Source organism: Lampris incognitus, chromosome 2 (assembly GCF_029633865.1).
Source record: "Lampris incognitus isolate fLamInc1 chromosome 2, fLamInc1.hap2, whole genome shotgun sequence".
Classification (NCBI taxonomy): Eukaryota; Metazoa; Chordata; class Actinopteri; order Lampriformes; family Lampridae; genus Lampris; species Lampris incognitus.
Window position 1 is genome coordinate 8,914,260 of NC_079212.1, and position 18,532 is coordinate 8,932,791.

An 18,532-nucleotide genomic window follows, 5' to 3' on the forward strand; every position below is an offset into this window, starting at 1 on the left:
GGACACTCTTCGACACGTTTTGATGGCATTTCAGAGACACACGAGTCTGCTCAGTATTGTGGCCACGTGTTGCCCCGCCACACGCTGTTGTCACTATTATATATGGGAATAATGTTGAAAGCCGTGATCGTTTCCCGCTAAATGCTGTTCATAATGACACTTGGTAGCTCAGGTATTGGGCGGTGAAGTGTTTTGCCTTTCATTTACTGCCCTGTATTTGACTGCAGCACCATGACTTCAGTACCGGGGTGGGGGGGGGTGTACGGGGGTACCACAGATCAGTAGAAACGTCTTTATTTTCCCTGTCACCTGCTCCCAGGTGTGCTGTGGCCGGAGCCGTCATCATTGCGTCGGAGTGGAGTTGCCGTGGCAGCCCTGATGGAGGGCAGGAGGATGGTGGGGATGGGGAGGGGCTTGGGGACGGACCAGACCGGGGTCTGGATGGCGACCCGGAGGGAGTGTGGAGCCCAGACATTGAGCAGAGCTTTCAGGAAGCTCTGGCAATCTACCCGCCCTGCGGCCGGAGGAAGATAATACTGTCAGACGAGGGCAAGATGTACGGTAAGGCATTGTACCGGAGAAACACACTTGACTGATTCAAACAGTTTCACAGCATTCTTTACTCCCTCTTCAGATCTCTTTTTGCAGTTCACAGCCCAGATGCACAAACTCGGCAGTTAGCTGTAAATCCTTGCCGAGGCTCCATATTTGATACAACGAGTAAGCCAAAGAAAAGGTGACTCTTAAAAGCTGAAATCCGTGATTTGTCTCCCATAATAAATGTTTATGTTCTCCATGTGTACGGTGGAGTCAGGCTCCGTAACACCATCAGTCATCTTCACCGTGGTTGGAGACACTCTCCAGTCTCCGTACACCGCTGTTGAGGGGTTTTGACCGGGTAGGACGAACACTGGTGCAGCAGCAAACACGTACGTGTTAGTATAAGACTTGAGACGTGATGCTGGCGTGTCCATGACAACCAGTATGACTGTACAACAGTGGTCCCATATAGTGTGATGTAGTTTGTAATACATCAGACTGTCTGTGTTAGCTTTGGTGCCAGGATCCATTTTTACAAGGGTGGGGACTGTTTACTGCTGAGCTGATGGCACACCAGCCACAATGGCTGCTACACCCGGTTTGTAGTCCTGCTACGCCTGGTTTGTAGTCCTGCTACGCCTTGTCTGTAGTCCCAGAAAATCAGAGTAAACAGGTCTGTTTCTCTCTGCCTCCTACATCCTACTATATCACAACACTGTCCTGCTGGAAGACTGACCGTCTGTCCACCACCTCACACGTGGAGAAAATAAACATTTATTAATGGTGAAAAACTGCAGATTTCAGCTTTTAAGTTTTTTCAACACGTTAACCCCAGCCCTGCTCAAATAGACAAACATTAGACCAACATTTGAAAGAAGTCTCGTCAGTCTGTTATTGTCATACATTAATCGTAGGACCAGAAATCAACAGGTGGCTCCCAATTGGATAATACAGCATTTGAGTGCCAATTCTGTACATATTGCAATTTCTCCAATATCACAACGTTATAAATATTGTGATTTGTTGTTTTTTTAGGCACCATCCCCTCTTATCTACAGTAAAATGTCAAAACTGCGAAAATCCAAAGAAAAGGTACACCAGAATGCGTTTAACTGATGCATCGTGCGTTAGAAAGGCTCAAACCCTCCCTGAGGAAAACTTTTAAACAAATCCAAACATTGAGCGGTGTAGGAATCATTACGCCAAACCTCTACACCGCATCTACTCAGCCGGCTTAAACGTTGCGATTCAGGGGAAATGCTGCAACATTAAAATCACCACGGCTTAGTGTTGTGATTTTGCACCGTTTCACCCAACCCCTTATAATTAGGGATGAACCGATGTGCCATGAAAATTACAGTCGTCGGAGATTACCGGACGGCTGTACAAGTTGACGTTAAACTCCGATACAGACACTTCATTTTAGCCTGTCGTCAGCCCAGTATCCAATAACATAATGGGTATCAGTGTGTTCCTGCTAAACATTTGCGCTATCTTATAAGAGATGAAGAAAAACTCGCCATAAACCATAGAAGCCACTTCAAGACCATAAATCCCCTTTAGGACCCTCGCTGGCCACAGAACCTCATTATGAGGACTACTGAACTGGATGTCGGTCCACTTCCTTTAGTTCTCTTCTCGCCCATTGTTACTGCTAGCTGGTAGTTTAAGAACATTTCCATTATGTGCGTGGGGTTAAAGGGCACTGAGCTCTAACGGGGTCAAACGATGGAGCAGGTCCACACGTCTGGCCGGGCTGTTCCGGACATTTTGATGTCGGGGGACCGCGTTACAAGGATCGGCTCGGCTCCACGAGGGCTCCTGTTGCTTAAAAGCCGTTCCAGATTGGCGGACGAGACTGCATAACCGGCAGCCCTGACCTTTCAGTGCCTCGATATTGTGCTTTTCATCGTGCTCTCTGGCTTGCCTGTCTAGGACGACACTAGAGAGAGCTTTGCTGTGTTTTTGACCATTCCCACCTGCCGTAGTTTGGGCCTTGGCCGACAGCCAACATTACCAGAATATTTCCTTTGGCTGATGGATAGCATTTGTGCATGCAGCTGCAGAGTGTGCTGCATGGCATGGGGGGTGTGTGTGTGTGTGTGTGTGTGTGTGTGTGAGAGAGAGAGGATATGTGATACCACGCGACAGAAAGGGAAGGTTTGTTTCAGCGTTATGGCATTTTCTCCTTTTGTGGAAGTGTGTTAACCTCCCCCTCCCTCCTTCATAAACAAGGTCAAACCAACCCAGACACAAAACACACACACACACACACACACACACACACACACACACACAGCGCATGCAGATTTACCCCATGCTCATGCAGTCTGGTCATATTAAGGCATAATCCGCCTCCATTTTTGTGCAGTCACATGACCTCATCAATATCCCATGATGAGGGCACCTGTGGAGCTCAATGACTAGTGTGTATTCCCAAGTTGGGACGATCAGCAGACCGATCAGCCGCTTTTCCACGCACACAGTGACCCAGATAACACAGACGCTTTTTGTATTAATGGTGGTTTCGGCAACACACTGCTGCAATTTCTGTGGATGAGCCCGAACCCGCCAGGCGGGGTTTCGGTGAGGTTGATGTCGTGATTTGTTTGGTTTTTTTTACAGAAATGTTTGTTGTGGTCATATCAGATGGGAGTTCCCTGTGGTGGCGTGGCGTGCTAGGTGACAGGGTTGACTGGTTTGGGTTTTTTGAATTGGAGCAGATCTCGGCATCGCTGTGTCTGAGTCAGTGTCTCCCCCCTTCCGATTTTGGGGGGGTTCTGGTAAGTCCGCAGCACGGACGTGACTCATCCGGACGAGGCCAAATTCCCGTCGGTATCACCCCATTTACCAGAAATAATGACGGCGACCGCAGTGACGCCAACGGGTCCGATCGAGGATTATATCGGCCGAGTCCGTCTGAAAGGCTCGGGTGAATGTCTTTCCCTTGAACTTATTACCTCACCACCGCCCGCCGTGTTCAGATGGCCGCGGCCGCACAAACAGAGACTAAACCCACCAGTCAGACTAGAGACGAGCCGTCTGTCAGGTGAGAGTCGGAAGCGGTGAAAGAAAGAGCTGAGCCGGCATTGTGGAAAGGCCCCATCTGGGATGTGTGTTAACCATACCATGACCTTCCCTCTTTTCTGTCCTCCCAATCCCACAGTCTGTCTGAATGCTTTGTACCTCTGTCCACGTACGAGGCCGAGGCCGACACAGGCTGCGCATGATGAGAATCGCACACATCTGCAAAAAATTAAAACCGGACCAAAAACACAAAAAAAAAAGCTTCATAAACTCTGTGTGCACGCTGCTTCTGTTATGAAATCTCCACATCTCTACACAAGGAGGCCTTTTAAGATTTAGGATATATAAAAAAAAAAAATCTCTTGGATGTCAGTTTAAAATATGAAAAAGTAAGACCCACGAAAGTGAGTACATAAACTAAGGAAGGGGCGATTGATTTGGGCAGGGCAGTTGTTTAAAGGCCCAGTCTGTGATTTATTTGACCATAACAAACTGAGGTCTGTTTACACACAGAGTTTAAGTGTTTGAGTTATAGAATGAAGCATCTTTTTTTTTCTCTCTCTCTCTCAACCAACGGTAATTGAAAATACGAGTCTGTTTTACTCCAATCTTTACACCCAGCGGTGATGTGAACAGACCTTTCCCAGCATCAGAAAACGTGAGAAACTCAGATTTAGTTGTTGTTTAGCGTCGGTCCTTGTATCAAGAGACCTGATAATATATTTGGGTGTGACTGCAGCTTCCAGTCCTGCGCTTTGTATTTTGGTAGCAGGGCGGCACTTGTCCGTATTTGTATTAAAGGACCGCTCGGCAGATGTTCAACCTCATCTCTGTCTATACGAATTTGGGGTGTAGTGGGAAAACCGCCTGCGGCTGTTGCCAATGTCTCCGTGCCTCTGGGACGGAGCTGCAAAATCTTATCCTTCCGGCACCAGTGTCGTCATTTGATGTGTCGGCGACGTAGCGGGTGACAAGGAAGAACCACGGACCAGTTCAGCTTGGATTTCTAGTTTCTGCCTGTGCCTCTGCCAGGGGGCGTGCTCCAGATGCCGCTCAAAACCAAAACTTCCTTGTTCTCTTTTGTCTCGTGTTGCAAACGAGCTACGTTTCCAACAGCGACCGCGGCATCCCAAAATATGAACGTAGAGGATCTTACGGACGAGGAACCATTTTAGTGTTTTGGCTGCCACAGTATTCAACTGTATTTATTGGAGCTGGAGTAAACGACCGAAGGAATGCAGCGGAGAGAGGCCGAGGCTGCTGCCGCCGCATTAGCCGAGCGAGAAGATATGGCCGGCGGCGACTATCCAGAACCTCAGCTGCCGAAGCAAACGGCGACCGGTGGTGCCGTTGCTCGAATTGCCCTCCGACTGCCAACAGAAACTGAATCCTTCTGCTGCAATAAATTTCAGTGCGGGCAGCTTTTGTGGGATGCTGTTGCCGACCCCGACCCCAGGACGGCCCGTGTGTGTTACTATGCATTAAAGTTTTTCCTCTTCACATGGACAGTGGTGTGTTGGATACTTTCTTCAAGACACCAAAAAGACCACCAAGACCAACAGATGACCACCGAGTGAGTACGCTCGCTGTTCTGGCCGACAAAGTAGTAGCTATAGGCTAGGGTGGTGGCACACGGCAACGCTGGACAAGTGCTTTTCTCAGGACGTTTGTACCGAGGGCGTGGCAACCTCTTGTCACCCAGATAAATCCTGTAGTATATGTTGCCACGTCTCGCTAAATTTTCTGTTGCAAGAACATTATCCTATCATACCGGCCAAAAAGTTGCCCAGTATATCATCACCCTGATATTTTGCTGTCTTCACTTAGGTAAATTGCAGTTACAATGATCACAGTGTTACCGTCCGAAACCAGCGCAGACGGATAACGACCAAAACCGGTGATCGGTTCAATGTGCACGACAATTTGCACATGAAACCTGTTAGATGACCGGTTTCAGTCGCTACACCACTGCGCCGTTAGCAATGTTGAGGATACCTGCAGTGAGACTGACGAAGTCACTGAGGTGAGCGATGAAGCGTTTCTCCCACGTAAACTCTGTGTCCGGGTGAACTGATTCAACTTTCTGGAAACAGTTGTTAATGACCAGTACTTGTAGCTTCCTGATAAATAACCACCTTCTTTACTGCCTTTTGCTCTCTGCAGACATTATTGTCTGGCTGCTTTTTTTTGTTTTTGGAGTGGGTGATACAAGGGGAGAAACTTGACAAATGGAGCCGCATCATCTTGCCGGCCTTTGTCGTACATCACATCGGAGCCAAATATCCTTCCCCCAGTGGTCGGTACAGAGGGCGTGTTGAAGTGGACGGAGCAACGGGCAAGCTTTGACCATGTGATATGCAAGCCTTTGAGTGATAACGCTGCTAAGCATCAGTGCAGCTAACAATGGACACTTCTACCTTGAAGCTTGTTGGGACTGAGCTGGACTTTGTCTTGTCCAAGGATGATGTGCAATATGCTACATATTTATTTGAAAATTGAATATCACATGACACGTTAGCTTGAATAAAGTTGTTCTGTGCACAAACTTGAATTCTTTATTTTCCACTATAAAAAATCGGCTGCAGGTACACCTACATGTCAAATTCATGCAAAATCACGCCTGCTGGCTAGTTCAGAGGTCATGCACTTCAGAGGCAAGATGCACTGCATTTTCTCCCAAAACAGGGAAAACAAATTTTCTGGGGGGGGGGGGGCTATGGTTAAAAATAAACCAGTTGTGGCAGAATGGGAAAGCTGTTGCCTTTGGCGTGGGTTTTCTAAGTGAGATGGAATAAGTACTTTAAAAAAAACATGTCCCCGTTATGGAAACAAGACAATTGAACAATGCACTTTTTAAAATCTGGGCACTTGGTAAAAAAAATAAGACCAAAAAAGGATGAAATATCAGTGCAAACTACAAAATATGTATTATATTTTTGAAAAACAAAGTTTCAGGAAATGCCAGTGTTCTCTCTCCATGGCCAAGAGGTATTATGTCAGAGGTAACCAGATCTATCTGCAGCCTGGCATGACTCCCTGTAAAGACGTTTTGAAGAACACCCATTTCAGACTCGGTGACTAGTCCATGTGTTGCATGGCTAACTATCAACATCATCAGAATCAGAAATACTTAATTGATCCCCGAGGGGAAATTGGTTCAAGTTACAGTTGCTCACATTTTACAAAAGAAAATATATAAGCATAAGTGAAATTATGAGAAAAATAGAAAAATGTGCGCATTTTACTACAATATATAACAATATATATAGGAAAATAAGAAATATGTGTAGAATATGAATGCAGTATAAATATACACCAGAGTATTGAGTTGAAATATCTGTCCCTGTTGTAGTCATCTGCTGAGAAATGCAAAGAGCATGCCTGAAGAGTTCCCAGTGCCGATGTCGGTGCGTCACGTCATATTTGGGGCTTTTTATCGCTCAGAGCCCTTCTTTGCACCGTTCAACATCTGTTGGTAATCGGTGATATCTTACACTTACTCCCTCATCTCTTTTTCTGTAGCTGTCGCTTCCAGGCATGATACAATGAGAAGGCATGTCTGTTAATAAAACTAATCCAATTCAATTTGTCTTTTTTTTTTTTTCTGATCAAAGAGTGAAGATTTTAAGACACCATTCTTTGTACACAGAACCGCAAGAAACGCCCACCTCCATGAGCTGGGTGGGTTTTGGAAGGATTTGGGGTTTGGTTGTCAAAAGTTTGTGCGCAATGCATCCTGGTACGCACTGCCGGCACCGCTCTGCGACCAGGAGAACACGGTTTTCTCAGTCAATACAGCATACACTGAGGAATTTATTGCTTCAGTTGACTACATTTGCGCTCAATACTGATTGGACATCCACATAAAAACCGGCGAAATTTCCCTTTAAGGATTGGACCTTTAAATTTGGTCAGTTCTTATTTGACTTCTTTGACTTCGTTTGCCTTCTGCTGATTCATCCTCTGTGAGGGAACGCAATTCTTGCTTTTTTTTCTCTGTACATGCTTTCTGTTCAAATGCCAACTTGCGGGCGTCGTGATAGCGTGGCGGTCCATTCTGTTGCCTTCCAACACGGGGATCTCGGTTTGAATCCCTGTGTTACCTCTGGCTTGATCGGGCCTCCCTACCGACACAATTGGCCTTGTCTGCGGGTGGGAAGCCGGATGTGGCTATGTGTCCTGGTCACTGCATTAGCGGCTCGGGGGGAGGGGGAACTGGGGGGGAATAGTGTGATCTTCCACGCGCAACTTCCCCCTGGTGAAACTCCTCACTGTCAGGTGAAAAGAAGTGGCTGGCAACTCCACATAGTATATCGGAGGAGGCGTGTGGTAGTCTGCAGCCCTCCCCGGATCGGCAGAGGGGGTGGAGCAGCAACTGGGACTGCTCGAAAGAGTGGGGTAATTGGCCAGATACAATTGACCTTTCGCAAAGTACCGCCCCAGAACGGTGCTTGTCCAATCCCACCCCAGCAACGGTTTCTATGTGAGGGAGGTCCGTCAAGCTTTCAAACAAGACAGCAAAAAGCTGAAACGGTGTGTCTATGAGATCTGCAAATTGGATACTAGATATCCGAAAAGTTTGGAGGGGGTGTAATTTTCTTTCCCTTCCCAAAACCCAGAATGCAAGAAGCGCAATGTCGGCAATGGATTTGGCAGTATAGCAGACCCCATGGCAAGCTTAATCCATCCAAAATCAACCAAAATATCTGTCTGCTCCAAGCTAAGCTTGCTACTAGCTATTATTGATAGCTAATATAGCTAACATATTATTACTGTTACCCACACAATGATTATTACCATTACCAACATATCAACAGCGTATTACTAACAAAATAACATTATTAATGTACCTGATGAACGTAACCAGCTTAGTCTGTGGCCAGAGATACCTAATTTAATGATAGCGAATGACAGCTAGCCCACTAACATAACTTTGTTATGCTAATCACAGGTTAGCCAGGCTCCGCCTTTCATTTCAGAGCATAAAGACCCGCGGGGAGGGTCGGCTGGGATGGTCTCTAGCCAGTCTGACCTCCCCATATCCGGCCTATTTTAAACGTTTCTCCCCCTCTGTGAGCTCCAGGTGGGGACCGGCTGTTCGGAAAAGTTAACCCGCCCGCGAAGGCATCTCATTTGCCTCATTTTGTTGAAAATACCGGTTCTGGTCCAAAGATAAAAAAAAAAAATCATAGGGCAGATCCCCCAGCCCCAGGGCATGTCCCTGGCTGCCCTGCGACCCCCAGGAGCTCATACAGAACCCCTGAAAAAGCGTGGATAAAAGAACGCCATGGGGAACCTTGGCCAACACTATAATACGGTAATGTTGACAATGGATTATTAAAAATATACCAATAATAACTGAAATATTTAACTTACCTTACAGTGCAAAACCACAATTGGTCCACAATGTGTTTCAGAATTAGTTGATGGGGTTTCTCATTCTTTGATTTCGACCGGTAAGCTTTACCCTCAGTTACAGTCGCACCCAGCAGCCCGGAGTCCATGCAAGTCAGTTTTACTTTTAATATTCTGAATGTAGTGTCTCTCCTGCATACTGTAGCCCCCTCTGCCTTTCACGGGATGATATCAAGGATGAATTACTCCAAAATACGTCACTTACTTTCTCTGGGAATACGCTGATTTCTTCCTTCATGTTTTGGGGTTTTCCGGCTACTTCCTGGATGGGTCTAAAAAGCTTGATGGGCATAGCAACAGTAACTAAGGGGGGGCGGGACTTTGTGAAAGGTCAATTGGTGAAAACAAGGGGGAAATAAATAAATAAATAAAATGCCAACTTGCACAAAAAAGGCAGCGTTTTATGTGATGTATGTTTAACAGAGGTGCTGAGATGGCCCAATAAACAGCGATCTGGTGTTACATTCACTATGTGAAAGTACTAACCTTACGATGTTTCACTGACGTAACTTAAATATAAAAACAGGAGCGAGGAAATATTTCAACATGCTGCAGTGTACATTGTAATGGCATGAGAGGAACAGTGGAAGTACAACCAAAAACACAACATGAAAATAACTGGCGGTAGCCGGGGGAAAATACCCAGAACAAAAACCCAGCCCAATACATCACATCTCCTCCCCACTTTAGATTGCAGTTCCCTGCGAAACCCTGCTGATTATTAATGCCACATGAGATGTTCCAACAGAACAACACTGAATACCTTATAATAACTTATCATTATATGTCTTTTCCACGACACTGCCCTACTTCGAGTCTGTCTTGGGATTATTCTGCCTCGCCACAGAGACAAGTCTTGCTAACTAAACTGGTGGGGGGAGTGCACCGTACCAAAGGCCCATTAAAAGTTGAGGTGGTTGGGGGGTTTTGATGACCCGTGAAAGGTACTTCCTATTAGTGTCTGGAGGAGCATCAGCCTCCACTGATTCTTCTGTTGGTCCTGGGTTGGCTGCCTCCGTTTGGGTAACATTTCTGGGGAGGGGGGGGTCCTGCCCACCTGCTGGGGGAATAGCCACAAGGTTTTTTATGGGGACAGTAGCCGTTTGACTCCAATAAGGCAAGTTGTAATGTCTCTCAGGGCACGAGCATTTCCGGGTCAAAGGCTCACATCTGGATTGTGTGGCGTTTCCAGTGTAGTGCTGAGCCCACATCAACCAGCTAAGACACTGGCCCCACCAGAGACACGACCACACCTTGCATCCACTTCTCCTCCCCCCGCCTATAATCATGGACCAGCAGAGTCCCCAACTGCAACCTTTTTTCCTTGGCGAATGGAGCCCTGCAACCCTACTGGTCTGCCTGTGCCTGATCCACCACAGCCACCACACTTGGTTTAAGGAGATCGAAGTGGGAGCGGAGCCGACGGCGGAGGAAGAGCATGGCAGGAGAATCATGAGTTGTCACGTGAGGAGTATTTCTGTAGCCGAGCAGGAACGAATCCAGTTTATGTCCCACATTGGTTGACCCCCTGGATGCTGTCAACAACCGCTAAAGTGTCTGCACAAAACATTCCACCAAACCATTTGTGGCTGGGTGAAAGGGTGCAGAGTGCATGTGTTTCACTCCATTCGCTTTGAGAAAAGCCACAAAATCACTCAAAGTGAACTGTGAACCATTATCCCTGACCAACACTTCAGCCAAACCATGATGGTTGATCAAAGTCCTCAGAGCCTGAATAATCTTAAGAGGTTGTGGATTCCATCAATTGCACTTCCAGCTACTTAGACTGGGCATCCAACACAGCCAAGACTGGGCATCCACCACAACCAGAAACATATGTCCCTCCAAAGGACTAGCAAAATCCACACGTATTCTCTGCCATGGTGTCCTCGGCCATGTTCAGCTGCACTCCTGTATTGTACTGTCCTGTACAATGCCTTGTACAGCTTCTCTGAAATAAGGGGAGACTGCTGCCTCAGTGTCTCAATCCATCTCTGTTGTTTGCCCCTCTACTTTTGGCCTGACCCAGATTACAGAACAGGCTGGATTGTCCTGCTGTTTGACATTTTCTCTCCATGTCCCATCATTAGCTCCATCCTCCATGTGAAGGGCTAATTCAGCATCTGAATCTGTCATATCAGTGTCACTCGGCTTAGCACTAGTGTCCAGTTTATTAATCTGTCTCCTTGAATTTTCCTTCCATTTCTTTCTGTTTTTCTCCCTCACTGTGTTTCCTGATTTATTTCCCTGCTTTCTCTCTTTGCATGTGCATGAAATGTGGCTTTTCTTATCACAGTGGTGGCAGATCTGATCTTTGTAGAAGCAGTCACTTTCAGTATAATTTGACCTACCACACCGGGTGCATGTCCCCCCCGGAGTTGATGAGAGGGACATGGCATTCACCTTCAAGGAGCTGCTAAGCTGCTGAGACTCCCTTGCTACTGTCTCCATAGAGATGGCAATTTCCACTGCTCTCTGGTAGGTGAGGGCAGCCTCTGTTAGTAGTCTCTTCTGGATGGACTCCCTGTTGAGGCGGCAGACAAACCTGTCCCTCAGTGCATCCTGCAGATAATCCCAAAACACGGTGTTCTGACACTTTTTTCAGATCCACAGTATACTGTGCTATGGTCTCCCCCTCCGCTTGATTTCTTTTGTGAAAGTGATATCTTTCAGCAATCACAATGGGCTTCAGGGAGAAATGGGCTTGTAGTATGTCCAGTGCCCAATTGTAAATGTTCTCTCCCGGCTTATCTGAGGCAAATAAGCTGCGCCACAGACCATAAGTTCCCGGCCTGATCACATTGAGAAAAACAGAGCTTCTCGCCCTCAGTTCCATTTGTCAGCACAAAATGTTCAAACCTCTCCACACATGTCGACCACTGCTCCGTCAACTCATTGCAGGCATCAATATGACCAATGATCCCTGCCATCTCTCTGTGTATCCGCAGATAGGCCGGCACCACCTCTAGCAATGCTAATGCTAGCCACCACAAACTAACGGGATTCTTCGCCACCCAAGTGTTGTTGAGAATCGCCGGATGTACTGTGCTCATCGCCACTTTGTTACGTTCACTGTGTGACAGTACTGACCTTACAGTACTTCACTAACATAACGTGAAGATAATAACGGGAACCAGGCGATAGTTACACTTTAATGGTACGAGAGGGAGCGAGGAAGTACAAACAAAAACACAACATGAAAATAACAGTTGCCCCCTGGCGGTAGCCGGTGGAACTTGCCCGGAACAAACACCCAGCCCAATACATCGCACAATGGCTTCACCTTGTGGGACTATTACACAACAGGGTGTGCTTTACTGTCATTATTGGCATGACAGTGATGCGGTCAGGGCCGAGGCGCTTGTGGCGAGTTCTGTAAGCTCTCAACACGATGGTAGTTAGGACCGATTCTGGTTACTTCTAACTGAACCATCAAATTTGCGGAGAATGCTGTTGAGATCAGCTTGCATAATCCATAACTTGCTTAGTGTTTTTCAGATACAGATCCTGGAAACATTTGACAGCCCAAGAAGTTGACCTGGACATAGTGATTTCATTCCTAAACTTCTCTAATTGAGCCGTTCATTTGAGAATATCTCTCGTTTTTGGTTTTGGTTTTATGTTCTCTTCTCATTCCCTTCCTACCATTCATCAAATTATCATCATCATCAGGTCGAGTATCCTCGGATGAACTCATCAAATTAAGTCCGCCACATAATTCAAAATTAACAACAAAAATTATCTATTTTGTATCAATATTACAAGGTACCGGTTTTTGCTCCTGCTCTACTCTAATAGTGGCAGTTACAATGTTGCCATGGATATATGTATAGTTCTAATCAATGGCGAAGTAATATTTACAGTGACGAGGCATTTTTTCATTTGAGCATGGCTAAGGCGTGCGGTCATGCTGATTTGATCACATTCTAAATATCTAGTTGGCCAATTAGATTGCTTGGTTGGAATTACCTGTTGTCCAATCCGTCCATTATCTGAACGGCTTATCCTGCTCTCAGGGTCGCGGGGATGCTGGAGCCTATTCCACCAGTCAGTGGGCGGCAGGCGAGGAGACACCCTTGTAAAATTGCATCCTTCTTACTGAAACGCTTTTGTGTTTCCTAGGTCGCAATGAACTGATAGCTCGCTACATCAAGCTGCGTACAGGAAAGACACGAACACGCAAACAGGTATGGACAGGCAATTGGCTCTTGAAGTACATAGCTGAATGATTTAAATTTTAAATGTTTAAGTGCTGAGCTAGTATAAAGGAAGCTTTGGTTGGTTGCATTACTACTCATGTTCTTGCTTCACCCCATCACATCACACTTACGTTAACTGGTCTCCACCAGTGAAGACATTTTTGTATGACACTGACAGTAGAATGTGAATTTAAATGTTGTAGCTTTTGTTTGTATGATTCTGTGAGTGTGTTTAATGTGGTGACCTTGCCCCCCCCTCCTCATATTCAGGTGTCTAGTCACATACAGGTTCTGGCACGCAAGAGGGTACGAGAATATCAGGCGGGCATCAAGGTGGGTGCTGACCTCATCACGCATGCCATTTCTTTCCTCTTTAGTCACATCCTTTTTCTTTTCTTCTCCTTTCCCTTTTTTTCCTCCTTCCTTCCCTTCATCCTGTCTTTCTTCAGGTCTCTAGTCACCTGCAGGTCTTGGCCAGGAGAAAGTCTCGTGAGATTCAGTCTAAACTCAAGGTACACTCACTCACTGACACACTCTGCTCTCGGCCAAAACCCAATCTCCATAAATGTCTGTGCAGGGGCGAGGGTTAGGTTTGTAAATGTAGATATCTACCTACCCATCCATCCATTTCTATGCCGTTTATCGAGTTGGGGTCACAGTGGGAACAGTACTACAAAAAAAAAAAAAAACCCAGCCGTCTCTTTCCTTGTCATTTCGTCCAGCTCCTCCTTGGTGACTCCGAGGTATTTAGCGCGTCTGGATTTCCCTGTGGATTTCCTCCCTGTTGGCAGTGTCTGATAGACCTACCATGACTCCTGACTCCATTCAGTCTGGGGTGTTTAGACAAACTACACAACAAGAAAGGAAAAGGCCATATGCAAAGCATAGCTTGTTAAAAAGGTGCATAACTACAATATTTTGTTTGCATCTCTGTCTTTACAGCATGTTCACATTCATAAAAAGAAATATACCAAGGATGACACAAGCATTAGTGTAGTCATACTACATACATGAGACTAATTCAATTAAATAGATGATTAAAATGCCGATAAACACTAATAAATCCATGTTTATAATATTTCTATATACAACTGTTGAATAAATGTTACATTAATTTCAACAGGACCATTAACAGTTATGATTCCAGCACGTCATGCCATCCTCACACAATGGCGATGGCCGAGCACAGCAAGGTTTGGAGATATTCTGAGAAACCGACTGATCAACAGTTGGGTGCAAAATATGCAAAATGAAACCAAACCGTTTAATCATGCACACTTTTATGACTAATCATACATGAGTCAATCATAAAAACAAAACAAAAGATGAAGAAAACCAATCTGACGCCTCATCATTTACCAGCACTGTCTGACGACGCCCCTGTGAGCAGATTACCCAGCTAATAGTTAATAAACTCATTTAATTTGCATATGGTTATGTTGAAGATTCATGAAATGAATCACCTAAATATTAGCAGTTAATGGAATGGTAAGACTTACCGGTGACGAGCGAATCTAATGTTCATGTGTAATATGTGCACCGGTGAGCTGAGGACTCATTTCTAATTCCATGCGAGTACTCAGCCGGAGAAATCAGGCCGAATGCACATCCCTAAACTATACACAAGCTGTCAATAATTTCCTCAACTATACATACAACTCAGGAATTAATAATCGATCTTAATGGGACATCCGGGTAGTGTAGCGGACTATTCCGTTGCCTACCAACACGGGGATCGCCGGTTCGAATCCCCGTGTTACCTCCGGCTTGGTCGGGCGTCCCTACAGACACAATTGGCCATGTTTGCAGATGGGAAGCCGGATGTGGGTATGTGTCCTGGTCTCTGCAATAGCGCCTCCTCTGGTCGGTTGGGGCGCCTGTTCAGGGGGGAGGGGGACCTGGGGGGGAATAGCATGACCCTCCCACGTGCTACATCTCCCTGGAGAAACTCCTCACCGTCAGGTGAAAAGAAGCGGCTGGCGACTCCACATGTATCGGAGGAGACATGTGGTAGTCTGCAGCCCTCCCGGGATCGGCAGAGGGGGTGGAGCAGCGACCGGAATGGCTCGGAAGAGTGGGGTAATTGACCGAATACAATTGGGAAGAAAATGGGAGGGGGGGTAACAAAACGAAAAAAATCAACCTTAACTGAAGTTAAACTTTTAATAGCAACCTCCCCCACTCCATATTCAGTCCATTTCTTTTTCTATGAGGCATTTCTGCATAAAGTGCAAGGATAACAGATCCATTTGGTTGTGTAATATTTGAGAAGTTGGACTCATTTCAGCTTACTTGTAGGCTACACCGGCTTTCAGCAAATACCGGGGGGAAAAAAGACACCGGAAAAAGTCAGCGCAGTTGAAAAAAAGCCTTCTTCCGTCCGATGGTGCTAAATTTTAAACAGAAATGCCATCACGTTATCCGATATCACGGCATTCACGTTAGCCTAAGATGTAACATAAGTCGTTTTATCCATCTCCACTTCGCACTCGTCATTATTCGCTTTCGGACCCACGGGCCCCTCCGTCAACATTGCCTCGATGTCAGCGAAAATATAACGGCGTTACCGTTCCGATAAATACGGGACGTTTGTCGAACTTTCCAGTCGAGGCGGGAATTTTTTCGTCTTAAGGTAGCTAGTATTGACTATAAAACACAGAGAACACTGACTCTGAAGGTCTCGTTAACACACACACACACACACACACACACACACACACTCAGCCTCCATGCTTGGAGTCATGTGGCATCACTTAGTTTTAGTGGTGATGCTGCAGCAGAGGTTCTGATATGACCGTGACCTTTTCTGAATGACTATATAATAATAATAATAATAATAATCCATCCTAGCAGAGTTCAGGGGGAGGTTTATTTTGAGGTTTGTTGTTTGTTTGCCGTTTTGAGCCAGAAGTCAAAACCAAAGTGGCTCTGGGCATGTGAATGCATTCAGTGCGGGTGCGCACACAGATTTCCTTTATGCCTCTCGAGCATCTATTTACATGCACATAAAGATCTGGATCTTTCTCCTTGCCTGCATTCCTGTTCTCTTCATTCTAGTTGAAGGTCATGTCCTACGTTTTTATTTTTCCCTCTGTCTTACTTTTTCTCTCGATTTCACTTCGGATGATTTTGCTCCAAAAGTATTTGAATGAATGAATGAATGAATGAATGAATGAATGAATGCCTTTATTTGTCATTGCCCAGCTGTACAACGAAATTAAGTGCAACTCCCCGGTGGTACAAAATAGAAAATAAAATATATACAAATAGTCAAAATACAAATAGACACACATCTGCAGCACAATCAACATATAGATAATGTATGCATAAGTGTAAAAACAAGTGTAATATATACGTATTACACGAGATAAACAGTCTGTGTGTTGCACTAACCCAAGTCAGCATATTTTACTGCACGTGCCAAATTGTACAGGTGTTATCTGAACAACTTCCCTCTAATGCACTGTTTCACAGTTACCAAACTTCCTTGTTTTGTGTATTTCTATTATCAGTGACGGGCATTATGACACCACAGTGTAATTGATGGGGAGAATCCCACCGTGTTAATATTAGGTGAGATGTTTGATATGTAGGTTCCGACCGTAGACAACTGTGTTTATCGGGTGGGTCAGGAATGTGTTTTTCCCTTGTGCTCTGTGCCTGGTGGTAAGTGTGTGACCCACTTATTTCCTCGATGTGTTGAAGTCCATTAATGATGTGTGTCTTCTTTGCCGTAGGCCATGAACTTGGTAAGTTTGGGTTCGGTTACTGTTTTCTGCTTGAGGCTTTGTGCTGAGTGGTTGTCATTACGTTATTGCAGGTCCACAGACCAACCCTGCTGCCATACCCCCAGAAACCCTGACATTAATATTTAGTGGCAATACTTTTAAGTGTAAAAACTACTGGTGATGGCCCCAGATAGCTGTCTGAATACTAGCCTGCTAGTTTTGTGAACCTCCCGCTTTACCTACCTCCCTGTTAGTGCTTTGCACTTTGTCCTGCTCTCTACGGCTCCCCTGCTCTGTGATATGCATAGGGATGTCCCAATCAAGTTGGTATTTTTATTATTTCTATTTTATTTATTTTTGCGTCCGACTCAAGTTATTTCATATTCAGTATCTGCTGATATAGATTGCCAATGCATTATTTATATTTTCATGCATAATACAGTTGCACATTAAAACACTGACTGTGTTATAGTTAGTAAACCCAATAAGGTAAGATATGCATAAGGAAAGAAAATGGCATCACAGCTGTCCAACAGTTCAATGTGATGAACCTCAGATTCTTAAACGTGGTATTTTTGCATATGTAAGCAGATATCATAATAGTCTGGGTAGCGTGGTGGACTACTGTCTACCAACACGGGGATCGCCGGTTCGAATCCCCGTGTTACCTCCAGCTTGGTCAGGTGTCCCTACAGACACAATTGGCCGTGTCTGTGGGTATGTGTCCATGGTCGCTGCACTAGCGTGTCCTCTGGTCGGTCGAGGCACCTATTTGGGGGGGAAGGGGTACTGGGGGGAATAGCGTGATCCTGCCGCACGCTGTGTCCCCCTGGTGAAACTCCTCACTGTCAGGTGAAAAGGAGGCATATGGTAGTCTGCAGCCCTCCCCGGACCGGCACAGGGTGCAGCAGTGACCGCTCGATAAATAGGGTAATTGGCCAAATACAGCGGGGAGAAAAAGGGGGAAAAATCCCCCCCCAAAAATTCCCTTGATTCTCATGGTGATATTATTTTCCATGTTGCCCAGCACTACTGGCTTTCTAAGACACATGCCACAATACTGCGAGGTGTGGATAGCATCGGTTCACAACACCTCAACTTAGCGCAAAAAGGGGGTAAAATTAATAAAGGGTTGAGAGTTGATCAGGCTTAATAAAGTCAATACAAATCAATCAAAGTAAGTCCTGATGGGCTACGATACCGGTCTCTGGGATTGGATCGGGACATCCCTTGTGATATCTTTTCTCTCTACTCCCCAGCCTGTCTGTCTATCGCACCACGCTGAAATGCAAGTTGGCTGGCTGGCTGGCTGTGCTCAATGGCTTCCAAATATTATCTGAACTTGTCGTTTTGACTTCTGAAGGCAGGGCATGAATGAAAACTGAGAGTTGTGTTTCCTGTGCTGCCTTCTCTTTTCCCTCTCCACCTCAGGACCAGGTATCCAAAGATAAGGCCTTACAGACTGTAGCCAACCTCTCATCCGCTCAGATTGTCTCTGCTAGCGTGATGAAACCCCAAGCTCCCTTCCCTCCACCCGTCAGGGTGAGACACACACACACACACACACACACACCTGTTTTTTCCATTGTTTTTTTACATTCACAGCCTTAATTGCTCATCTCT

General features: G+C 45.8%; 1 protein-coding gene across 1 annotated transcript in view; it reads left to right on the forward strand.

Moving 5' to 3' along the window:
• tead3a (TEA domain family member 3 a) overlaps positions 1 to 18,532 on the forward strand; it is a gene marked incomplete at its 5' end in the record, with an annotated part of 35,814 nt that overhangs the window by 4,436 nt on the left and 12,846 nt on the right. Inside the window, 5 exons of the mRNA XM_056275150.1 lie at positions 320 to 561; positions 13,105 to 13,169; positions 13,452 to 13,514; positions 16,919 to 16,930; positions 18,341 to 18,451. Of these exons, the coding sequence (XP_056131125.1) occupies positions 320 to 561; positions 13,105 to 13,169; positions 13,452 to 13,514; positions 16,919 to 16,930; positions 18,341 to 18,451 (493 nt within the window). The remainder of the gene's footprint in view (positions 1 to 319; positions 562 to 13,104; positions 13,170 to 13,451; positions 13,515 to 16,918; positions 16,931 to 18,340; positions 18,452 to 18,532) is intronic.